This window comes from Tauraco erythrolophus, chromosome 16 (genome assembly GCF_009769465.1).
Source record: "Tauraco erythrolophus isolate bTauEry1 chromosome 16, bTauEry1.pri, whole genome shotgun sequence".
Lineage (NCBI taxonomy): Eukaryota > Metazoa > Chordata > Aves > Musophagiformes > Musophagidae > Tauraco > Tauraco erythrolophus.
Window position 1 is genome coordinate 13,108,698 of NC_141480.1, and position 26,397 is coordinate 13,135,094.

Below are 26,397 nucleotides of genomic sequence, written 5' to 3' on the forward strand. Positions count from 1 at the left end.
GAAATCTGAAAAGTAAATGTGATTTTTTTCCCACATCTCATAAAACGTTCTCTCCCAATTAGGCCTAATCAGATTCAAATATACAAGCATCCTACTTCTAATTTAGCTTCTTTCCTAAACCAGCTGAAACATACCTAGTTATTATTCCCTATTGGCAAAAAAGTCAATTTTCATTTCACTGTTTTCCTGAGATATTAACTGGCATTCTTATTTTGGAATTCTGGACATAGGCAGAAAAAAAAAAAAAAGCCGACTTTTGGATGTAAACATCCTCTTTATTGCGTATGGTAGACATTCTGGAGTTCTTTAAAGATATAATACACATCCTTCCTCTCTATAACCTTGTGGGGTTTCAACAGCAAAAAAGAAAAATCTGCAGTTAGAAAGAAAAAAAAAAAGATGATAAATTATTTCACACTTGGATGATTCGAAACACTCCTAGCAATATTTTCAAACAGGATTAAGAAGGTACTGCACAGCTAATTAGTTGATATTAATTGTTCATTAATTATTACACTCAGTTTTGAGTAGCTTCTTCCTTGGAGGTAACAGAGAGGTTTTTGTCTTTTACCTGCAATAGGATTATCATTGTCAAGAACATGTAGAAACCAGCAAGAACTGGAGACAGATAATTGCCATTCTCATCTGGGACATCATAAGGTGGATGTTCTGAGAAGTTTCCAGTCCAAATGCCATGCCCTATAGGAATGATATACAATATTGGAATACGCTGAGCAGTAAGGTGACTGACAAAGCTTCTGAAATTTGCAGATACGAACTGCTATGAAAATAAAGAAGAAATAACATTTTCCAAAGCAACAGTCCCCAAGCAATGCTGTAAATCTCTTGGCGAATGCAAAGTATGTGCAGATCTCTGCAGCACATGAACATAATTGATATACTACTAAGAAATGGGTGGTCATGGGTATTTTTATTCACCTCTTCTTCAGCAGGTGTCCCCCAGGGCTCTTGCTCTGCACAGATCCCTCCTCACTCTATGTTTTGCTGCTGGAGGACTCCATCTCTACCACCTAGACTTAAAAATCCTCAGTGCTGAAGACTGCCATTCCTCTTTCTAGCAGAAAGAAAACTTGCAACCTTTATATAGACAAACTGAAATCTTTCTTGTCCTTCCTGACCATTCTTGATTTCCATCTGTCTTTGTTAGAGTTGACAAGCCCCCTAAAACTCAGTCTGGACAGCTCTTTTTTACATTCCTTTCAATCAAGTCATACCCCATAACTGCTTCTTCCTCTATATCTTAAATACCAGTAGATATCGTTGCACTACTACAACAAAGCCTCCAGATCAGGACTTACCTGCAGCCCACTACGATTACTTTACCACCTTTCATACTGCCCTTACCGAAATAAACTTTGCTCAAGGATGTTACTAAATCAACAGCATCAGAAACTTCAAATGGAGCTGGGACAAACAACTCCGTTTCCCTCATTGCATCATTGCTCCAGATGCCAAAAACCTCTATTAGTCCACTTAGCATATCCAGCTCCGATAAAACTTCTATCAGCGCCAATTAAGCAAGCAGTTGTTTTGCAGCATCTGCCTATTAAAATGCTGCCAAAGGAATTCAAATTATTTCAGCAATACTTTCTGGCTGCTAGACACCACAATCACATCTGAGCAAGGACAACTATGCTCTACAAGCCACTTCTTACCCCAATTTTTCACTGTGAGCAAGAAAAATCCTGACAATTGAATCACCAGTGATATTTATTCCTAGAACTCTACATTCAGACAAGGTTGCAAACCAAGAACTCATGGTAGAACTACAGGACATTTTGAATGGATGAAAGCTAATGGACTTGTTACTGTTTTACATGTTTCGCTTAGACTATGAACATTTTACATAATTTTTTTTTTAAACCTGAGCAGATAATTTTTTTTTTTTTTAAATGCTGATTTTTTTCATCTGAGACCACTTTAAACCTTAAAGTTAAGTACTTTATTACTCAAGGGCCCTTACATCTACATGACAGCAGCTAGGGAACAATGAAAATAAAGTCTCTCTCTCCCTCACACAGAGCTCAGTTGTGAAACCGAAATCCTATTTCTGTGCCAAAAGACCCCACTGCAACATGAAGCAGCAAAATTAGAAAAGTGATTAAGTCAGTTCAATTGTTCACCTCTTTGAATGGCCCTTTCTTCTAATGGTGCTACACTGATGACTGGCTGGTGTGTTTACATCACATGCCTCCAGGGAAAGTTCAGGAAAACTTAACAGAACTACATGATTTGACTTTGTCGCTACAAAACTAATTCAGAGCAGTAGTACTAAGGAAGTTATCACCAAGGTGAAATCGATTAAAAAGAAAGAAAAGAAAAAAAGAACACAAAGCGCTCATGGGAGCCTCTTATCTCTTTAAAGCAGTGACCCTTTCAAAAGTATTTGGGCTTAAAATTGGGCCCTTTTCTCAGGATTATGAGACCCTATTAATCCTGACCTGCTCAGGACAGATTGCAATCAGATCTGGAAAGCAAGCAGATGCTTACACGCAGTGAAGACCATGTTTTGAGATTAGCAATCTAGTAATTTCTTGTCAGCTAACCCCAGTTACTATATTCAAGTGTGCTCAGTTGCAAGGACCCCAGAAAAATGGGGAGGCCCATCTCACAGTCTGCTGTAAAGGGGCTTTTGAGAAGGAAGGCAGCTGTGGAGACTGTAAACTTGAATTAGTCACGTGCAGCTCATGGGTTGTAAATTGGGCAGCTCTGGCTAACATCACCCCTGAACATATTAGAGGACGATGTTACTGAAATGAAGGTAAAGCGACACCATTTTACTTCTGTTGTTATACACAAGGAACAAACATCCACTGAGTACTGATACGTATAATGCATTAACCCAATGGGTTTCACTTGCTTGCTTTACATATATTTTACCACAGTGGAAATCAGGCTTATCTGAAATATTTATAGCCATTGTTGAGTTTTCTTCTGAGTTGCTCAGATTTTATTTCAACTTGTCTATTGGAAAGACCAAAGAGCCTAAAGACCCTAAGAGTGTTCAGCTCTAGATCTGGTCTCACCCATGTCTATAAGATTTAACCCAATTTTAACCACGATTTAGAAAGAAAGCAATGAAACAGAAGAAGTTTTTTGTCAGTGTGTCATACCTACAGCTCCGATAAGACACATGACGAACAGGAGTCCCATGCATAAGAAAATATGCGTATTCATCTGTCGCTCTATCTTGCTGCGCTTGTAACGAGGACCATTGTTATTTAGCATGGCCTTAGTTTCATGACCTTCAAAACACAAATAGACATCATCATGTTTATATAATATTTTGTGGTTTTGTTTGGTTTTTATTTTAAAAAGTATTTCTCTCACAAAACGAAAGCAGGACGCTCATGACTAATGTTAAATTGACTCTGGTTTCATTCGGTAATTTTATTGCCTATCTTCTCATTTGACTGAATGTCAGAATATACCAGAGACTAAATCTAGAGGTTTAGAAAAGACCTCCTTTACATTACGGATTTCAGCTGTTATATACATTTCTCCTTCCCAAAGACAGTAGATTCAGCAGGATCACAAGGTTTATATAAATATTCAAAAGCCAAATCTCCTTCAGAATAAGAGGAAAAAGAACAATATTATATTTTTGTATTTTACAAACAACTTCATTAGGTGTTATATAGGTTCCTGAAACCAACATTTGAATGCTTTTCCATAGCTCTTTAAAAGACACAATGTATTCATTGTTCATGTATTATCTTAAATAAAATTCAACATGTCAGATCAGCAGTGAAAGACACTGATGTGATTTAGTATTTCACTATGTGGTTGTAATGTGCTAGAAAAACAGTAGGACAAGAAATCAAAAAACCTCAATCCTTAAAATTTACTGAATTAGATTTGAGCTGGTATATTTGTGATGGAAAAAGAGGAGTTCTGTAAGAAACCAACGAGCAGAAATTGCTTCTTCTATACTATTAATACTCTCTAAACTGTGGCTCCACAATTGGGATATCCAGATACCATCTGTTGCTATATTAAATGGTATCTTTTATGTTTATTTCTACAGTCCTTTTCCTTGAAAATACAGGCCCTGCAGACTTGTATTTGGTTTTCATTTGCATGTGCATGATGTGTGTGAGCACGAGAGGGACTGTTTTCCAAGCTAACTTTGGGCTTTCTCTAGGGAAGTGATTTGAATCAAAAGCTGGAAGTAGGTGTGATTCAATCACGCCTGCTGGATTAATTCCAGATTTACATCAAAGGTTATTAATTGAGGCAGAGAGCAAGAGAGAAAAATCAATCTCCAGCCGTATGTCCAGGACATTCACCAAAGAGCTGGGACTCTTGGCTTCCTGTTCCAATGAATATGTAATTACTTACACAACGTGGAGCTATGTCAGTGGGACCAGCTTATTCTATCAATGCTCCTTCCTTTCCAACTCATGTATATGTACATACCCACTTGTTCCACACAGTCAGGTATTCAGGGTATAACTTGTAAAGCAGATGTATGTTCACTCCCATACAGGCAGAACTGAGAACAAAACCCAAGTCTTCCCTTTGGTGAACAAATGCTCTAACCACCGAGCTACACGGAAGAGGAGGATACTGCTGCCTACACTTCTGTTCCTCCAGCAGCTGTGTGAAGCTTGTTTCTCACTTTTCTTTTTTTGTCAGGCTTAATGGAATATTTTGTGTTGATAACAAAGCAAGACAAAAACCTCTAATCCTCCCCAGAAAACTCTCAAGGAAATGTTGACGGATTTATTTCAGGAAGAAAATGGGAAGAGATTTCTTTCCAAATATCAGCTCTATCATTTCCTTCCACTTCAACTGACCAACAAGAAAAGGCACTTCTCTAATACAGGTATTACCTTGCAAGAAACACAATATCAGAAATAAGAGGAATAAATTACTTTGTTCTCCTCTAATCATCACCGTTTCATATGTAGCACCTCACCTACCACGCCACTAGTACCTTGTCTCTCTATTTGTGGATGCTGGATGGGCTTATCTAAAACTTTATTCTGGTACTTTATTATTTGAAAACCATATGATTCTTGCTGCTGTCCCTATCACAATGGAAAAACTACGCTGGCTGTCCCTCTGTAATAAGGTTTTTGTGCATTAGTGCTATTGCTTTTTGTAGAACCATTTGGGTAACCATGAAAAGTATAACTATATTTGGGTCAGATGAGAATTGCACAGGCTAAACAATCACATTAAGTGATGGCTTTACTCTTCCCAAAGGCTTCCATTAGAAAGTAAGTTTGAGGAGTAATAGAGTTATAAAAATGGAGAATGTGCCATCTTATAACATGACTGATCTTGATTGTTCAGAAAAGGTCACAGACCATGATTAAAAGCCAGAGTACAATCAATGTCAAAGAACCCTAGAAGTTAAGCTGGTACTGGTTCAAGCAAGTCTATTTTTAGAAGAAAAAGAATAAACTTTTATACTGACATTAACAATAAGATGTCAGTTGGAAACTGAGTTGAAGACTTACTCAGATCAAAACCACTGTATCTTGAGAATGACTTTAAAACTCCAATCTTTGCTAGTAGCAGCTTAAGCAACATTAACAGAGCTCTGCATTAGGATCTGTGCCGGTGGTCAGAGGAAAATACTGGAAAATCTTGACCAAAGAGAAGAAAAATAGGAATCCTAACAGGAGAAGGGAAGACAAGACAAGTTACTTCAATTCTATAGGGAATGATCCCTACAGAGATTTTTATAAAGTAGTTACTTCCAAAAAAATGAGAGATGAGTTTTGCTCTGGTTCTTCTCCTCTGTCTGGTAGGCATCATGTGGTGTTCAGAGAGAGACAGGCAATGAAAGACTCACAAAGTGAAGGCTACTTTGGAAACATAAGGGAGATATAGTCGTTTAGCGCTTACTTCTGCAATAGTGAAATAAACTGGCCAGTTGTCAAATAGAATAATCTGGATTGTGGAGACTAATCTAAGCTAAATGACTCTTGCAAAGATGGTGGCTTCTATTTTCTCTAAGGTGGCTCAGCCTTGAACCCCTTGCTGCTGATTAGACATACAACAGATGATGTGACTCTACTGGAAATATAAAAATAACCAATAATGAGCTTAATTGCTATATATAAAGAGGGTAGCTGATAGACTCTATCTGAAGCAGAAGAGAGCACAGCTGGTAAAGCCCATGATAAATCATGCTCACTGAATAAAAGCAGTCGTAACACTCTAAAGGCAAAAGATGCTGAAAAAAAGATGAGCTGACCCACTGCTGAACCTGGCACTGCTGCGCTTAGTCTGGGCACTGACTCTGTCTTGCTTAGTTCATGTGTCTACTATATGAAATTTATGGTTTCCTGGACACACTATGTCTATGTCAGCATGAACCTGTGCTGCTGCTCTTCTGTCACCTCCAGCTGCTATTCTCACTACCTCCTGTTGCTGGCTCTGGCATAGCTTATCTTTGTGACAATGTTTTTTTTTTTTTCTGGGTAGATCTTCAGCTGCATCAGTTTCCACCCTGAGTAGCCAGTGAGAACTCCCTTAGGGCAGCCATGTAGATTTTATGCCAGATTGAATCAGTATTATAATCAGAGGTGCAGAACTGGGAGTTAAACTCACCTTAGCAATTTTTTACTTGTCTGGATATGTTTGCAAGATATTGTAAAGATAGCAAGATATTTGACATACACGAGGATACTGTCACTTGCCAGTGACCAAGCGCAGGACTCTGGGCTTTAGAGATGGGTAATACTCTCACTTCAAGAAGTTATGCAATTTTCCCATGCACTACCAGTTCTTAAAACAAAATGTCAAACCGTAGTGCAACATTAGAATACACATATTTACTTAAAAAATATTTACAGGGAAATTCTATGTTTACCCAGATAGAAAATACATCTTACCTGCATATATAACAATTCCTATTGCAGCCTCAGTATTTCTGATTGTACATCCACGAAGCAAGAGGCTTTCAATGTTAAAACCAATCCGCTCATGATTTGGCTGCTCCCTAGAAAAAAGGAAATAAAATAAAGCAATGCCTTTTTCTGTTCTAATACAGTATTAAACAAAACTTTTGTATGCGCGTCTTTCAAGTTTAAAGCAAGGAACTGTGAAGGCCCTATTTTGCTTGTATTTTACTCAGCTTCAATAAAGACTCCAGTAAGATGTTACAGAGAAGTTCAAGTATCTCTTTAAAGACCACTTGCATGATATATGTATCATGATGTCAATATGAAGCAAGTTTGGCTTTCACTTGATATGTCACCTGGCAGATTCAGTATCTCATAAATAAAGCCAAGATACATTCTGTGACATTGCTCAGACGAAATTCTTTTAGAAAGCTGAGTAGGGTTTACCTGCTGGTAGAGGTTCAGATGAATACATCTGCACCCTGCAAGAGCCTCTCTCTCTCTGTCAGCCACCAAAAGGCTTCTCATCTTTGTGAACCTCAGTTCACTTGAACAGTCTCTAGACTGAGACTCTCTTCCTCACTCTCGCTCTGGATGGAAAACTTTTTATCCTGACTGAAGATGTCCTGTCACACACCAGATCCTTCTGCTAGCAGAACAGACTGATGAAAATTTAATGGAAATGGTAAGGTCAGTGGTCCATCAGGCAGGCAATTTGTTACTTGCCTCTGAAAATGAAAGCATAAAGCTACTTTTGCTCACAGCTTTTATTATATACTCTGATAGGTTCCTCCTGACATCTTTACTAACGCTGAGATTTTTCACTTCAGTCACTCCATCTGGTTTTGTTGTGTAAATATCAGCATAAGAAAAGAATTTTTTCTAGAATGCGTATCTTTTTCTGCTTTCTATTTGGCATTGCATTTACTAGTAAACTGCAGAGTCACTTAAATGGAGGGCAAGCTTAGGTGCTATCTCAGGGCTCAGTACAGTCTTATGTCTATGTGCAGCTGCACATGATCACCTGACATTGAACTAGACAAGTGAAAAGGTTTAAGTACCGACAACCTACAGCTGGTAGAACTGTAAAAAAATAATGCCAGAAAACTCTTTTTCTGGGAATCTAGATTCAGCTTGGTGAACTTGTTGAATAAAAGCCTTCTTGCATCCCCTTGATCAGAATTTGCTGTGGTCAGGCATGTCAAATGGATGTCACTAAGTTCCTTCTTATCATTTTTAGCAGAGAGTACTGCTACTGTTTTATAGCAAGGCAATAGAGCCTCAATAACTTATTAAAGATTCGTGGAGAAGAATGTAACCTGTTCCAAGTAATTCGTGCCTACAAAATAGCTTGAACAACAGCAGATAAAAGATAGAAACTCCACTAAATGTTAGTAAATAATTTTCCCTGCAAGTTATTTCATCTACCCCTGAAGTGGTGAGAGAAAGGCAACTGATTCCATGTTCCCCCAAGCAGGTGAGATAATAGGCGTTTCCAAAAGAGATTTGTTCCAGACTTTCAATAGAGATTTGAAAAATTTAAAGTCAGTGCTGGATCCTAAGGGTGTGTACTTGTTTGTGTTTTCTTGTGACAAATCACCTACATTTCTATAATCTCAGTGCTCTTGTGTCATATTACAGCACGCTAATTGGAAGGATTGCTTCAATTTAGATTATATCCAAGAGTCCTCAAAACCAGTGACCACAGCCAGCAATCAATACAAACTTGACCTCTTTTTCCCATTTAAGATATTGGAGTAGAGGGAAAATGGCGTTGCTATTAGAGGTATCATTCTTACAGAGCATAAATTCTCAAGACCAGATTAAGCAGAGTCAGTGTTAATGAAGGAGAACCCTTTGGTTTACTCATGTCAGAGGATCTGGCCATTTGCAGCTAGCTACTCCAGGTGCAACACACTCACTGCATTCTTGCAGAGACATTAACTCTGAGTTTAGCTACTAGTAAACTTAAAGCTGGGGCATGGATAGGGATGCTGGCACATTCATACAATTAAATTATTTGCATAACATGGGGCATGCATTTGGTCTAGGGCAGCAGGTATTTCGGATGATTCTCTGGTGTGGTGTGGGAATCAACATGGACAGCTCTGAAGGGAAGGACCTCTGAAGAGGGCCTTGGGAAACAGTTGCCCTGTATTGGACGGTAAGAGAATTTTAAGACATGAGCCATGCCATACAAATAGGCCTTATAGCCAGTATATATCTGCTGAATTTGCGAGTATAGATTTCCCTGCTATGCCTGTGCCAGAATTATTTAATGAAGAAAAAACATAAAGAACAGAGGATGTGACTTTTTGCTCGCATATATAGGTTTATACACACATCCAAAAAAAAGTACTTTTTTATCCTAGTCTAACATATTGGTTCAGTAGGGTTTTTCTTTCTTGCTTGCTTTTTCTAGCTCTAAGAAAAAAATCTGATTTGTTTGTTAGATCCTGGATATTTTTCCCCTGTGGCCGTAAATGTGAAGAATCTAGAGCCATGCAACTGAATATCTTTAAAGATTAAGAAGGATTTAGATTTTAAATCTAGCCTAGCCTAACCCTCAGGTCAAACGTAAATGAACTTATGTCTGAATTCTGAAAAGAGCTGAAGTCTGGTGAGAACAGTTTGTATGAAACAACAGCAAATTCAATGTCAAGCTTTGGCCCTACCTTGCCTCAAAACACAGATTCCAGTCTATGTTACTTTGACTTCTGAATCAGGAATACATAATACTGACATCCATCAATTTCTACAAAATATGTTCCTTCCGTCCAGTTCCTCCCAGAGAAATATTAAAGGTCAGATACAAAATGCGTTTATTGATAACAAATACTTACATGTATCCTTTGAATTTGTTGAGATCATTGTTAGGCATTTCACAGATGATGGTACTTTTGAAAAATTCGGGTTCAAACAAAGTATTCTGCAAGAGGAACCACACTGAGAATGAGTGTCAAATCCAATGAGTGCTTGAAATGCTAAACACTAAGAGCAGCTAATTAGAGGCCACCAGGATATTGGGGGCTGAAGCGCTTGCCCTACAAGAAGAGGCAGAGGGAGTTTGGCTCATTCAGCCTGAAGAAAAGCTTCAGTGAGGGAGGCTGAGTAAATACCTGAGATTATCCTCTCTTATATTAACAACTAGTTAAATTAAATGAAGAAAATGCTGTGTATTGGACAAGACATCATAGATGCCAATTAGTGAAAACATCTGTCTTCATTTCAAGTGAATGTAACAAATAGTTCAAACTATTTATGAAACAAAACGAGCCTTCAACCAAAAGCAAGCTCAAATGAAAATAATCTCATGATTTATCAGGATTTTGAAATATGTTAGAAGAGTTATGTTACTGGCCAGGATGATATATCATAAAATAAGAGCCTATATATTTGAATAAACATATCATATTCAAATAAGATTGAAAGCAAGACTAATAGCTAAAAAAAACATACCCCCCAAAATGAACAAGCAAACAAAATCAAAAAAGGGAAGGCAGTAGAGCAAGTCCAAACCACTGAGAAAAACAAAACAAGACAGAGCTTTTCAGACTAAGCGCTCACTCAAAAAGAGCTTGGAGCTGAACTAAGACACACAATTTTGCGTGATTTCCCCTGTGTTCAAGGACACAGGCTCAGCTTTTGGACTGCATGAAGCAGTTGGAAAGCAGACAGAACGAGAGGTACTTGACTGCCATAAGCAGTGCTTTTTTCTTAACTGAAAAAATGTGCAAGGCTTGGATTTTAGATTAAAAAAATGTAATAAAAATAGGATGTAACAAATATGAAAGAGAATCGCTATTGCTGTGCTATAAAACCTTTAAAAGAACCGAAATCTCCTTTAATCCAAACTCCTCCTTCAGGAAAGCTGGAAATCAAGTCTGTTGCTGGGCCGCCCTACCTTTTTCTACAGCAAGAGAGACTTCCAGAGATTAGACTCCTTCAGAAACTGTAAATCCTGGGAATTCTTCATTGGAATTTACAAAAACTTTGCCAGACTTCAAGTGGACTTCCTTATACTGCCAGCTCTCAAATCTCAATTTTTTTCTTCACTGTGCTTTAATTCTTACATTATTTTTTCTCTCCTGTTACTTTTTTTTTTCCGATCAATACATATATTCTTTTTAAAAAAATAATATAATATCTGAGTACAAGCAAGTGGAGAATCTGATCTAATAAAAAATAAAGTTAAAGGAAATCTAAAAGCTTGATGAACAGAAGGGCATTTTGTCTATCTTCTGACCCATATGGCTGAAAACTTTTAGAATCTCTTTTAAGATGTATTGTTCGCCTCCACTGAATCTTGTTCAACTCCGTAAACTCAACAGTAAAATCAGTACATATTTGGTTGTTCTAGAAATATTTGTATTCCTATTTAATATTCCTAACAAGAGAATAGGAAGATGCAAAAGGCATCTGGAGGGCTCATTATTACTGCAGAAATCTAAAAGACTTCTAGCTAGAAAGGGGTAGACAAGGACAATTCTTCTCTCAATTTTTTTTTTTTTTTGATGACAAGAATTTTACACTTGAAAATTCAAGTTATAAAATGGCATAAAAGGGGAAAAAACCCTTCCTCTTAGTCTTTTACAGGTAGGTGAATTCAATATTCTGAAGCATATCCTAAAACATAGAACTAACCCCAGTTCATATCATTTCCTCCCTCCTTAAAGAGCCACTCTTCATAGACACAATTCTGAGTAAGTTTTATGCGACACATTAATCACAGGACTAACCAAAGCTCAAAGAACAAGGAAGAAGTTGGCACACTAAAACCTGTACGCATGATATTTAGCGCAGTTTTTTTTTCAGCCCATGTACTGTTTACACTGGTTCGTTAGAACAGCAGGGTAATATTGTTGACTGTTTAAGCTCTGACTTTCCTGAACACTGGCTACCACCACAGTCAGAACCGCATTCCATTCCGCCAAGGTAAGACGACTTCCTAAGTGTTAACACTTCTGGGCATACAGTTTACCTAAATAACAACTCAAAGTCTGAAAAAAAATAACCATGAACAGGCAGTCTGAAGCATAAATTTGGCACGTGGGGATTTTCTGATTTAAAGAAAGACTTCCTCATATGATAAACGACTGAGGCAAAAGTTTACATTTTGTATGATAGTAGAGCACTCTGTTTTCCTCTAAAAAAATACAAAACCTAATGTGTAAACTGTGACTATGGAACACAAATGCAGGATTTTTATTTTTTTTCTACTTAAGTAGCCAGTTTAATGTGTTTTTTTTGCTAAATCTCTGCATATTTTTTTTTTCCCTCAGAAAAAACCTTCTCCCTAATTGTCACTAGAAAGCACTGGAAAAGGTATGCTTTATATTATGGCATTCACAACCTGAAAAAGCCCTTAATTGTGCTTGCAAAGTGATTTTGATTTGAACAAAGAGCAAGTAACATCAGAGTACAGTAGTTGATCACAATTGGCCATGGAAATGTTGTACTTTTATTTCATAAGTCTGGTTGCTCACTGACAGCTGTGTCCCACTCACCAACAAGCCCAAAAGTTCTTCCTAATGGCACCGCTACCAATTGCCAAATAAATGGAGTTGTGAGCGGACTATCACTACTCAATTCAAGTTAAAATCGACAGCTTTTTGCACATACGAGATGCATTAGATCCTGTGCCAGAAGAGGAGAGTCTCTGCGGGGTTCTGCTCTTGTTATAGGCAGAAGGTATAAAGGAAATGAAACCAGGACTGTCTGGATTATGGGGAGAAGAGGATGCTCTCCTGTGAAATAAATAAATAACCCCTGTGGCTGTCACACAGTGGTTGTTGACTCTCCTGTGTCACTTCCCAACTCTGCTCTTCCCTGAAGCTTAGCTGTGTTTTGTGCGGGGGAGTCCTCACTCGAGCTGGAGAACGAATGAACGGGATGAAAATTAAACTCAGTCTGCAACCCCACGGTGCAGAGCTGCAGAGCGTGACGGTTCGTTTGCCCCCAAATTCCACTTGACCTTACGAGCTGAGCCAAGCACGTGTCACTCCATTTTTAACTTTATATCTTTAATTGGCTTTTTCTGTTGCTCCAACAGCAAAACACTTTCATAGCTGTATCAGCACCACCAGCCTGTCACAACTGGTGCACTTTATGGCCGGAGCTGGTGTGCAAACAGGCCCAGACCAACCCTGCACTGCATGGGCTGCATTTTCAGCAGACTTACCTGGCTGGTGAACCCCATCACGACTCGTCGTTGTTTAAGGTTGGTCTCCCCATCGAGGTTGGCAGTTTCCATGTGACAGATGCCATTCTGATCAGAGGAATACAGCAGTAGGATATCGGCTGGGATGGTCTCGTTACACTGCAGCTGCACAAAATCCCCCACTTGGACATCTTTCCAGTATTTCTCAACATAAGCATGTTCTTCCCTGTTACATTAAAAACATGTCATGGTTGAACAGCGACATTAGGAAGGCAAGCCTCTTGCTTAGTGGGGCTTCAGAAAAATAAAACAGGGGGTGGCGACACATTGCTGTATTTATTTCAAAAGATGTAGCACAACTATTAATTTCTAGATATAGCTAGAAATTAATGATTTAGACACTTCCATAATATCACCCTATATCATGTTCAAATAAAATTTTTACATGGAATAAAAAGAAACTACAACAAAAGTTCTCTTTCATTCTAGTATTAGCCCTATAATCTCCACAGTAAATAACAGAAAGTTGTTCAGGCTAACAGAAGTGTTTTAAAATATCTTCAAGAAATTTAGACATTTCACCAAAAAATGTTTATTGTTTTTGACCGTGCAACTATTTCTGAGATACTTTCCAACAACAATTTATAGATCCTGAAAGAAACAAACTGCTATCTCAGCTACACTTGTTTCAGGTCTTCCCAGTTTGTAGCTCTCAAAAGGCCATTACAAATCTTGAGCTTAGCTCACAGAAACAACTTTAAGAGGTAGAACAACAAACAAATGACCCTTTAATATTAGGCAAAAATATGCATCTAGAGTCCAAGTTTAATAGAAAAGTTAAGATAAGAAACAGAAATCTTATAAATTAAAAGAAAAATAAAGGAAAAAGCCTTGGCATTCAAGGAAAATAACATTTCATCGAGAAACTGATGTTCAATAGTTTAGGAAATAGCAAAATTTTTTTGACATTATCTTTTCAACAATTGATCCTTCAAATGCTCTTAATCATCCAAGCAAACAGAAAACTGCCAGTAAGTTTTAAATTAGTTAAGGGTAAGACAGCATGGGCAACTGTGGCCCAGTTCCTCTAGCTCTGTGAAAGTTATTTTTTCAATATGAATAATTGAATCATCTTACGTCTAGCTCTGTAAGAGGGAAAATGCTCATGATAGTTTACCAGACAGAAAAAGGCTTTTTGTAATAACTCAGAGTCTCATTATTGCTTAAGTTTTTAATCATCCTCATCTCTTGCCTGAAGAATACCCTCTTTCAATTGAGTGTTTGTATCCTGAGAAGGAGCAGTGATACACCAGATAAAGTGTTTTGCTACAGTTCAAAGCACACATCCAAGCATTGCTTCAGTCAGGCCGAAGGCCACTTCCTGCTAACCTACTTTCCTGTCCTTCTGCAAAGGAAAGCAAGCCATGACGCTGCCAGGCAAACCCTTGCACTTGGCTGATATCCTTATCTGTAAACCAACATGAAATAACAGCTTCCTGCAATGGTTGTGTACGCAGTGACATTCTGTGTGTTTCCCACTGGTATCCACTTTTTATTCAAAAAAGTAAACTCAAAGACCCACACAACATAACTATTTAAATTCCTTTAATGCTAGATGTGAGGCACTTTCTAAACAATGGTACTGTAGCAGTAATTTTTCCTTCTTACGTTAATATTTCATTCCTGAATTTTTCATTCTTCTTTCTTCTGTTGTCTGACCCTACTTATCTGCATGTCCTTTTTTCTTTTCCTTAACAGCAGATGTAAAAGATCACACTGAAGAACAGAGGTTTGTTTTAAGTTAATTTAATGTTGCTGTGCTTTAAAAAAAAAAAATCCAGATCAATTTCTATTTGAAAAGTATTTAAGCAGGTGCATGTTATGTATTTATTGCTCTACAAAGTAGATGCTAATGTTAATATAACACGTCAACTAAGAAACTATGAATCTTTCCCATGTCAAACACTTTCTGGGTAGAACTTCTTAATGTGTTTGTTTAAAACATAAAAATAAGGGTACAGAAGCAGTTTGGAGCAAGCAGATGGCTTGTCTTGCTATCCTAGACATTTGGATGCCGTATGTAGTTTGCATATAATGTTGCCAGCCAGGTTAAACCACGACACTTCTACAGGGCAATCCTACCTCTCTGCGTCAACTGTTGCACAATTCTGAAGTTTATAGACCACACTTCTGATTTTTTCCACTCACAAAATGCTACAGAAGGGCAGTGCCCAGCTGGCTGTCTTCTATATCAGCCTAAAGAAACCAGGTCAGCAAAAATAATCCACAGAAATCACAGATTTCTAATATTTTTTCAATAATTCCCTATGAAGCATACATCACACAAAGCTTCAGATTCTGCCCATTCACTAATTACAGAGGAGACGGTGAGTCAGAAAAGCCAAATGACTTCTTTCAGATCAGAGGAGAAGTCTTACTTAGCAGAGGGACTAGAGTTCATGGATTGCTGGAATCCCAAAGCCCGGTTCTAATGAACAAACTGTCCCTCTCCCCCAACCAGCCTTGAATTTGGTCAAGAAACACGTTTTCTTTTCCTGAAAGAACTATTCAGCTGAAGCTGTAAGATTAACAATTTCCTACAGTACAAAGGTTTTCTACAACTTTGTAGAGAATTACTAAAGGATGAAAAGCAAAGTACTTCAAAAGGAGCCTAGTGCACCCCACAGCAGCACTGGCCCAGTTGCCTAACGAGAGTTTTCAAATGAGGCAGTTTCTTTTTAGCAATTCCTGTAACTGGGAACACTGCCCATTTTCTGTTCAGTGATTAAAGTTCATAGCACAAGCTCCGGTTGCTTAATAAACAAAGGAGCTTCATAAAACTAAGATGGTCTGACGAGAAACATAAAAAGGGCAAATACATTTATCTAATAAAATAAACAAGACGTGCTGATGTTCAATAGGTGGAAAACTAATTCTTGTAGCACATGGCATCAGGACTGTGACGCGTCAAAGACATGATCTAAGATAAAAATTTCTCAGTACCTTCTTCTCCTTTACCAGTCAATTTATCAACAGATAAATAAATAAACAGATAAATAAACAGATTTATCAACAGCACACTTAAACATTCCCTTGCTGTCCTGAGATAACAGGTAGCATGATAATGCCCATCAGAGGACAGTGTAGACAAAGAGAGGCAGTTCGCCTTGAACTGTTGAAGTGTGCCAGAATTTGTTACTGGACTCATCATATCTAACCAGAAGGCCTGAACTAAATAGGCTTTATGAAGTCGTTTCTGGGAAGAAAGGATCATAAAAAATCCTGCTGTGGCTGGAGATTGTGAGGGAATACGAATAAATTATTGACTATGTGTCAACAATTTCATTTCACATTTTTCAATTCAATGAAGACAAATTTCAAACAAAAACTAGGTCAAAATGGATAATGAATGGGAGCAAATAAAAATTATTGTTTTGCTCCCTAGAGGAGACTAAATAAAATACATTTTTCATGTGCAGTCCATTGGATGTCTATAAGTCCTAGACTGTCTTAGAGAAAGATCTTCAGAAATCTTTATCACCCAGCAGTATCTTACCAACCAATTAGCTCAGTGAGTCTTACTTCCTTGAATTACTGCAAGCTCCATCTCAGGATCGTTTTCTGCTTGAAGAATGGACATTGTCTGCTCTACCTTTCATCCTCTAAATTGCTGCTAGGTTCTAACACTCAGAAAAAAACATCAGTGTCACAAATAAACAAAACCAAATGTTTGTACTTTATCGTATGTATTTTCACTAGAATGTTATATTTGAAAATGACCCCCCCTTCAGGCATCACCTACTTTATAAAAAATGCTCAAGTTCTGAGATTCTCAGCTCTACATAGACAATAAGTAGAATCACACAGCTACTTTACAGTCTGTTTCTGCAAATAGAAATCATCCACATTTTTATGATATCAAAGATTACACCAGCTTTCAAATGCAAAAGCTTCACAATTTTTTTTTCCAAGACCTCCTAATGGCCATGACCTCACAGTTAGGAGATACTGCCATAAAACTTTGAAAAACTGACCACAAAGGAGTAGGTTTAGGACTTGAGAAAGGCACTAGACTAAAAAAGTACCAATTCTGAAACCTGTCCATAGGTCAGAGTACGGCACAACTGGTTGATAGTATTCCAGAGCTAGAGACACTATCTGATCACGAGAAGGTACTGGATTGTCCATGTCAGTTTATCACCGGCTACAGTCACATTACTCTTACAGTAGCTGGGAAGGGTTTTTTTTTTTGTGTGGTGTACATCAGCCCAGCAGCTTCAATGAATGATGTCATATAGCAGCAGTCATTGGTCCTGTAACAAGCCCTCATTAGCAAGCAGCTATAGCCTTTCCCCATAGCCCCAAACTCTCTCAGTATTTGAATACTACTTTAAGACAGCAATAAGCATCCTGTAAAGATAACAGGAGTGAAATTTTTCTAAAGCCTAATAAAATACATCTTTAATCACACTGTTTCAGCATTCCAAATTCCTTAATGCTGGCAATAGACTCTACCTTTTTACGTGCTAAAACTGTCTATAACATCCCAACAAGGAAGTTATTCTCTCAATGATAAAAGACTTCTGCAATTTTGTAGACTTTAAGCAAGTATCAGAACTTTATAAGTGTATTATATGTCTATATACAAGGTTTGGATGTCTTTTAACTCGCCTTTTTTAATCTCTATCTTGATTTTATAATGATCTGTACCAAATGAAAAAATCAAATAAAATATAAGTAAATAGTGTTTTGAGAACACATTTGCGTAGACTTTACTGGCTTCATTTTGTAAGTTATAGATTACTGTATTTAGGATTTTTTTAAAATACTGCCTTGAACAAAGTGCTATTGCTACGATTTTGCCTGACACCAGCTGGAACAAAACAGGTAACTCCAACATCAGTTGCACCCTCAGCAAGTTTGCAGATGACACCAAGTTGTGTGGTGTTGTGGACACGCTGGAGGGAAGGGATGCCATCCAGAGGGACCTTGACAGGATGGAGAGGTGGGCCTGTGAGAACCTCATGAAGTTCAACAAGGCCATGTGCAAGGTCCTGTACGTGGGTCGGGGCAATCCCAAGCACAAGTACAGGCTGGGTGGAGAATGGATTGAGAGCAGCCCTGAGGAAAAGGACTTGGGAGCGCTGGTGGATGAGAAGCTCAACATGAGCCGGCAATGTGCGCTGGCAGCCCAGAAAGCAAATCGTATCCTGGGCTGTATCAAAAGAAGTGTGGCCAGCAGGTCAAGGGAAGCGATTCTGCCCCTCTACTCAGCATTCGTGAGACCCCACCTAGACTACTGTGTTCAGCTCTGGAGTTCCCAACATAAGAAGGACATGGAGCTACTGGAGCAAGTCCAGAGGAGGGCCACGAAGATGATCAGAGGGCTGGAGCACCTCTGCTATGAAGACAGGCTGAGAGAGTTGGGGCTGTTCAGCCTGGAGAAGAGAAGGCTCCAGGTAATCTTATAGCAGCTTTCCAGTATCTAAAGGGGGCCTACAGGAAAGCTGGAGAGGGACTTTTTACAAGGATGTGTAGTGATAGGACAGGGGACAACGGATTCAAACTGAAAGAGGGGAGATTTAGATTAGATATAAGAAAGAAATTTTTTACATTGAGGGTGGTGAGGCACTGGAACAGGTTTCCCAAAGAAGTGGATGCCCCATCCCTGGAGGTGTTCAAGGCCAGGTTGGATGGGGCTTTGGGCAACCTGGTGTAGTGGAGGATTTCTCTGCCCATGGCAGGGGGATTGGAACTAGATGATCTTTGAGGTCCCTTCCAACCCTAGCCATTCTATGATTATATGATCAGTTACTTAACTGATAATCATTAGTTTTTTGCCAATTTGCTAATCGTTAATATTAGTTTCTAAGGACTCCTGTTAACTCATCAAGTTTGTGGAAGCTACAGACTACATCAGTTATTTTGCTACAGTCACCTCCTTACATGACCATACAGGTCTTAAGGTCACATAGTAGAAAACTGCTTGTCTCCAGATTTTAATGGTGTTTTAACGATTTAGGCAGTTAGGATGGAACCTAATGCCATGAAGTCATGATTCTGCAGGTCTCTGAGCCAAAAACACAGATTCTCATTTGTTTGCCCTTTGTCTTTAGTCGTTAGCTTCTGCTGCTGTCTGCTAAACCATTGCACCTTTTCCATGAAGCAGCTTTAAATGCCTTGGCAGGTAATAGATCTTGAAGAAAGATCTGATGAAGTAATACATAAACTGGTGGTAGCATTAGTAATGTATTTATGGATTTTCTGCTGCAGAGACCAAGGATCCTCGCTGTAGCAATACACACTGACTGACAAGAACTGCTGGCTCACTGCTCTTTGACTTTCAAGTGCTGCTACCTGGACCAGCTAAGTGTTGAAACCCTGATATTTTTCTTTTGCATTTAGTCAGTTCAGCACGTCACATATTTATTTCTTCACCACACAGTCGGCATGGTCACCATAAGATGAACTAATGTTTTAAGTGTTTCTTCATAATTTTGGTATAACCAGTTTCAATCAGTTGCATGGTGACATAACAAAGCTGAGTGTTCTGTTGGTTTAGGCCATTTTCTCAGCTCACTGGAAGTTTGAAGAATGCCTCAGCTTGTACAAACAGAAGGCACTGTTTGCACCTTCAGTAAAACTCACTGTTAATTCAGGTATCCATAGTTAAGCTAGATACAAAAAATTCATAGTACCTGAAGTAGATACAAAAGTTATATGGACAGCGGAGCCGAGGATGCCCAGTGAGAGTCCACACAGAGAACAATATAGTCATGTTTGACACTAAGCAAGGAAGAGACATTGGATCTTTCCTGATGGATAGTGAACTGCAATAATATCACACCATATAATAATCCTGCGGTTATTGCAACTTACTCATATTGCTACTTGTATACGCAATAATTCATCAAGTTCATGTTTTATGGTTGTCATAGGAACGCACCTTCAGCCACGCAAGAGCTGGAGATCTTCAGGAGATCTTCAACCTCCAGCTGATAGCATTCATACACCATTCAGAAAAGGCACCGCTGAGATGTGGAAGCCCTGATATTGCTATGGCCAAGAAAAGTGCTTGCAATTTTGCCTGAGGGAATGTGGTGGGATTTCAAGCAGGCCGCAGGATCGAGATTCTCTCTTTTTCGTGTATAAAATGAACCCACTAAAGCCTCCAGCAAGCTCTTAGTCTTTCAAGTTATGCTTTGTTAGAAAACAAAAATAATAAAGCAGAAAGAAAAGACTCTTTAACAAGTGAAAACTCAGTGGTGCTGAACAAGACTTTAAAAGAAAGCATTGGCAACAAATCTCTTTTTGCTTACTGTGCCCTTGGCAGGATGGTATTTTCCTCTCATCCTGCTTTCTACTCTACAAACTTTGAGGTCCACCCTGAGTTGAATGAGCTGCATATAATGTTTTCTGTGTCCAGAGAAAAGCTGCCTTTTTTTCTTTCACCTCTGAGATTTGAGTGTAGGTCAATGCCTGTTTTCAATCATGCTCTCTCTATCTTTTTCTGCCATGTTCCAGATGCCACAGACCTCTGTTGGTTGTTGTGTCCTTGGCAAAACTCAGTTGCTTTGCTAGACATAGGGAGCAGCCAGGGGAGGTGCAAACTTTCCTCCTTTCGGAAGATACAGCTGATCATAGCATATAAAAGAGGTTGAAACAGAAAGGAAGCCTTCATCTTCACTACCTGGCTACCTCAATTTTAAGAAAACATAAAGCATTGAAGTATACTATGTATGGTAACCTGTAGACAAGCAGATCTCTGTTGCTGTCGCGGAGATTTCCTAAACAATGGATCCAAAATTTGTCTCATAAACTACAACACTGAAATACTTTAGTTCTCTTTTCAAATCAGTGAGTCTAGCTTAAGCCATTTCCAGCTTTTCAGCTGTTGGCAGTTCTGACTTTGTGCAACTCATCTCTGAGTTCTTTGTGTTCAATTTCCATATCACTACTCTAGGACTAACCCAGAGTTAGTGTCAATGCAGAAACCTTTAAATGTTCTAAAACCTTACACTTAGCAAATAAAGAGTTTCAGTGAAGGCCAGCCTGACTTTTTTTTGTTTCACAGACATCGATGGACCTAGAGAGGAAGGGGAGATTGATGCTTGTAGGAACAATTTGAAAACACAGGGCCTGAAAGTATCACAGAGGAACTTTCTATTGAAAGAGTAATCTGGCTATCTCATTAAGGATGCCTGTTGACTTATCTAGTTATCCGACAGCTCCACAGGATGATTGAAAGCATATAAACCAGGCTTCTCTGAGTCACTGTCTCAGATACTCGAGTTTAGATGCTTAGAATTAAGCAATGTGAATAGCTCAAATGATGTTGATGTTTTTATGTCTGCTCCTACCTGATGTACACGCATTCAGTCAAGCGTGTTGCTGTGCCATCTTGAACCGTGCACCGTCCTTGCATTTGTATCTGAATGTCCATTGAGACACTGAGTAAAATTTAGGTTAAATCCTCCAGAAGTGTGAAATTGTCTGAATGCTATGGGGTATTTGCAGACCATTATAGCTTAATCCTAGGGGTATATCAGATCCAGGCCATACATTAATTACATATCAAGTAGTTCCTTGAACGTTATAGAACTTCAAGAAAAGTAAATAACAGCTTTTAGCAACTGTTGGGTTGACATTCACTTACAGGTTTGTATACTGCATTCAGTGCCAGCCCCTGTTAGTAAGTTAATGACAAACTGGAAAGAGTTCAGAGAAAAGTAACCAAAGTAGGTTTGGAGGGACTGACTGACAAGAAAGATGAAAAGAGGCATCTATAAAGATCTTGACTAAAAGGTGACTAAGCGTATCAAAATGAACCTGATAAAAATCACACATATTTGAAGATTATAATTAAATGTTACAGATGAAGAATAACTAATTAGGGTTGCATGAAACTAGGTGACTTGAGGAATTTTAATGCAATTAAGGATGAATAATAAAGCGTAATATCATAGAAAATGCTTTGACAATCACATTTTGTGGTAACGGAAGCCTCATTTCTTGGAAAATTTAAAAGCAGACAAAGTGTATTTTAAAGAGTAATAGGAGAAAAGAGGCAACTAAACATAGGTCTGTACCATCTACAATTGAATTTTTTGTTATCTTCTTTTGGTGTTGTGTGATTTGTTCTGACAGCACAACAGTTTGCATACAACTATTACGATTCCAAAAGTTTTGATTCAGAAATTAAAATCTCCAATATCAATATCAAACACCAGATCTAAGTTACTGCATCTCCTCAAGACACTCTAATCCCTATTAATTGTCTCCCATTTTCTCAATTAAACATTCTTTAAATATGCTACTTGAAGTGTCTTTTCCTTCAATTGACTAGTAGACTAGATTACCCATTCCAGCTGATCTCTGTGAAAAGAAAATTAGAAGAAATGTGTTTACAGGGCAGCCTATTTAAATTCCATTTCCCTTGCTCTGTGCTGAAAGCAGGCAAGTTACTGCATTTCCTCCAGTCTTCAAGAAAGTTTTGAAGAACATTCAGCATTTTGAAGAGATTGTTCTGCCTTCGTATTTCTTTTGGAATAGGAATCAGAGTTCTTGTTATTGAAATCTGAAATAAAGATAACAATCTCCAAGATTAACTCTAAAAATCTAAATAAGTTTTCATTTTTAGGATGCAAGATCAGTTGCTCTATTAAAAAATAATTCTTTGTTGCCACAAACATATCAAAATCTGCAATGCCTTGAAAAAGACTTTCACCTATGTTAAAACGTTACCCACAGCAGATGATTCATAAGGAAGAAAATTGGAAGACATCATGCTCTTCCATGACTTTGCAGTTAACAAGAAGAACAAGAAATATCAGCTTCCCAAAGCGCTATAGAAGCCTGATTAAAATTATTCATGATATAATGAGCTGTAGCTACTGATCTGATGGTAATTGTAATTACCAGTGTTTTTTCCAGACAGGATGAATACTGCAGTCTGAAGTCGCCCTCATTTTCCTTTCCCTTACATCACATTTTTGGGCCATAAAACTTTGGTGAAAGAAGAATCTAGACAAGATTTATTCACAGATCAAAGTCTTTTTTATGGGATGAGATAACCAATTGTAAGACAGGCCTGTGTCAAGCTTCTGCATAAGAAAGTACTCATGGCTATACCTTGAATCTGGATCTGTACTTATGTTGTAATTCTATGATGGACATTTTTCTCTTACACAAACTAAGTTTTATTGTATTCCATACTTCTCATGTTCCCATGGTAAAAGGCTTTCAGATATACATTAACATGGTTGCTTCATGTAAAGAAATAAATAAGATTCCTATGTTGATCCATTCATTAGTATCTACTGCACCACCTATTCTCTTCCATACCAGTTTTAACAAGTGTTAAAGAATAATCCATTGACTCATGGATTAATGCAACATTGAAAAGACCAAAAAAAATTGACTAGACAGCAATCTGAAAGGTATGCAGAAGAGGCAATTTTGCCACCCTACTCAAAGAGCTGCAATTATTGACAGTCTTCATGGTGGAAAAGAGAAGGAATCTTAAATGAATAATATTTAGAGACTTGGAAAATGTCTGCTTTTTCAGACAAGCTGGCAAGGAGGGCAGGGCCATTTGCTTCTGACAAGTCATTATCTATACGTGGGGACAAGTTTAGCCCTCAAACAAGTAAATTCATTGTTTTCCTGTTTAACTGGCAGGACATAAAAATAAAAATCTGACAAACACTCGCAAGAGAAACAAACAGAAATGACAGCACTGTGTGATAAAAGTCAGAGTTCTGCAAGATCTTGCTTGTGAAAGCGTACATTATGTAAAGCACTGTTGATTAATTTGAGGGATGACAAGCAACGTTCATGGATATGGAAAGTTTTGCTCTTAATCCCAGATGTGATATTTTAACAAGAGGTCATTTTCTACTTTGCTGAGAGAACAGTTTGATACAATTAAACATAATTTTTAAACTTCTGAAAGTCCTAAAAAAAAGAAGTCATGAAATATTTTAAAGAAGCAAGCACAGACATATGCAGTTAATTCATTTAGAGATGACTGAACAGAGGCACATATTACTATCTCCCCTTTTTAAACTGCATTTTTACAGTTTTATATTAAATTTGAGCTAGTAAAAAATATACAACTGAAAGGTAGTCTACAGTGTAGAGTATAAAATTAAATGTAGTTCGAAGGACTACATTTTTAAGAGGTTTCTTGGCATCTAAGAATGCAAATAGGTCCCATGACAGATCTTGTTCTGTGCTACCTTATATTGAAAGAATTAAGTCCTCTTGAAAATTCCTTAGAAATCCAGGTGCTCAGTAGCTATTTAAGCACCTGTTTTCACTGCACTCCATGTTTAAGAGGCTGATAGCCATTTCAATACCATTAAACTAAAACTTACCTTCTTGGTCTGAAAATGAGCTTTAAACAAAAAAAAAAGTTTCTTTCCCTGAAACAGAACAAATCCCAGGTGCTATGTAGTCACTATGACTCTTCCCTCTTACTTAATCACTGTGATTTTTTCAGCAGTTATTTATTAATGTTTCTAAACAAAAAACCTCACCATTAATAAAAGGTCTCAAGCCAACCTTTTTTTTTAATAAAAGCTGTACAAAACTCACCTGCTGTAAATGTAGCATCCCATATGATTGATTTCTTTGTCTAATTTATACCGCCGAAAGTCCTCCCAAGCATCTTTAATGGACGTAATGGCCATTATAACACAAATTGGGATCACAGAAACTTCTGGTTGGAAAGCATTCAACACTGGTACAAAATTCATCAGTGCAATGACTACAAAATAAATATTGGCAAATCGGTGAAACTGCTCATAGATATTTTTAGGGAGGAAAGTCAAGATGGTATATTTTGTAGTCTTAATTTTGTTCGAGTCATAGTATCTGTTTGGATTTTCCTTCCACTTCTGACTTCCAAAGGGCAAATTAGAGATTATCACTCGTTTATTTTCATTTTTCTTCTTTCTTTTCTTTACTTTTCCTCTCTTTTCCAGCTCTTCATTTTGGATTTCAGTGTCTGGAGCACCACATCGGCAGGTTTCCTTGGAAAAATGTTTTTTCCGTATCATTCTAGAGAAGCAGCTAGGAACACTTTTCCTTGACATCTTTTTTTCCTCTCAAAAAGTAGCCTCAAGTTGAATACTAACAAAGTTTGAAGAGTTCAATAATCCGAATAAACTCCCAAGTAGTGGAGAGAAGAATCAAGATGTCTGAAGCCCAGGGCTGCCTCTCGCTCGACTCCAGCCTCCACCTGCCTGGGGACAGGTATCATCCTGACTCAGCCGCACCGGGTCCTAGAGCCTGTCAGGGAGGCTGCTGCTCACATATGACAAAAGCATCCTGAATGTTTTGTTATTCCTGTTAGCATACGCCTGGAGGCCCCGCTCAGAGTATTTCCCTGGCATTGACTGTCCGCTCACATGAAACACCTCCATTTTAACACAGAGCAGTGACAAAACTAAGAATATATGCACAATTTTCACAGTTCACTCCATGAGTTTCAGAATCACTTTATAAGCCTGGGAGTTGCCAGGAAGTTCAAAGGTAAAGTGCAGAGCTCTGTGTCCCAGAAGTCAACAGAAGATTGCTGTAAGCGTCAGTACAGACAGTGCTTCTTTCTTGTACTTCCTGTATCTACTATTTGTTTTCATGACCATAACATGGATTATTAAACAAAAAACCAACACCCATCCCTCACAAATGAAGCAAACCTTGATTTGGAAGTTGCAAGAATTATACATAGGCACAGGCAATAGAAGGGTAGTTTACCTAGATTGCCCCTCAGCCTGATCCTTCTTCTCTGATAGACTTCCTCCTTCTAGACACCCAAAGTGTCCTTCTCTCGCTCAGTAATTCCTTCCAGCCTCTCATTTCTTCTTCTCCATTGGCCCTTGTGCCTCTGACACAGAAGCACGTAGTACAAATGAGGGCTAGTTTCCAAGAGCGCTAATGAGATGTGTACAAATCGTAATTTTTCCTCTACAGTCTGGGCGTAAGGAGAGGTGAAGAAAGGAAGAAACACAAACATTTAAACTTCTTTTAAATGAAAACTCCTATCTATTGCATTACGTAGTGAGAAGCTAAGTAGTCTCAAGTCAAGTTAGTACTTGAACAAGAAACTGATGAAATTTAAATGTTGCAATAAGAATTACACATGAAAATATTTCTTCCTTCTGAGTCAGTAGTAAGCAAACATCACAGTTTACTGTGGATGTTGTGCCATTCTCAAAGTGAAACGTGCTGTATTGATCACCTATGCTTACTGGAAGTCCTACAAAATTTTTTTCAGTTCCTGTTTATGCCTCATCTTGAGTGTAGTTGATTATCAATTTTTGTATTAATCTTTTTATTGTGAAACATCTG

The 26,397-nt window shown here is 38.1% G+C and overlaps 1 protein-coding gene across 1 annotated transcript in view; it reads right to left on the bottom strand.

Annotated features, from left to right (window-relative positions):
- Positions 1 to 25,139, bottom strand: part of ATP10B (ATPase phospholipid transporting 10B (putative)) — a 51,876-nt gene extending 26,737 nt beyond the window's left edge. Inside the window, exons 1-6 of the mRNA XM_086621703.1 lie at positions 24,640 to 25,139; positions 13,063 to 13,267; positions 9,725 to 9,810; positions 6,873 to 6,979; positions 3,135 to 3,266; positions 572 to 699 (exon numbers count right to left, since the gene is read on the bottom strand). Coding sequence (XP_086477829.1) covers positions 572 to 699; positions 3,135 to 3,266; positions 6,873 to 6,979; positions 9,725 to 9,810; positions 13,063 to 13,267; positions 24,640 to 25,139 — 1,158 coding nt within the window. The remainder of the gene's footprint in view (positions 1 to 571; positions 700 to 3,134; positions 3,267 to 6,872; positions 6,980 to 9,724; positions 9,811 to 13,062; positions 13,268 to 24,639) is intronic.
- Between the last annotated feature and the right edge of the window lie 1,258 nt (positions 25,140 to 26,397).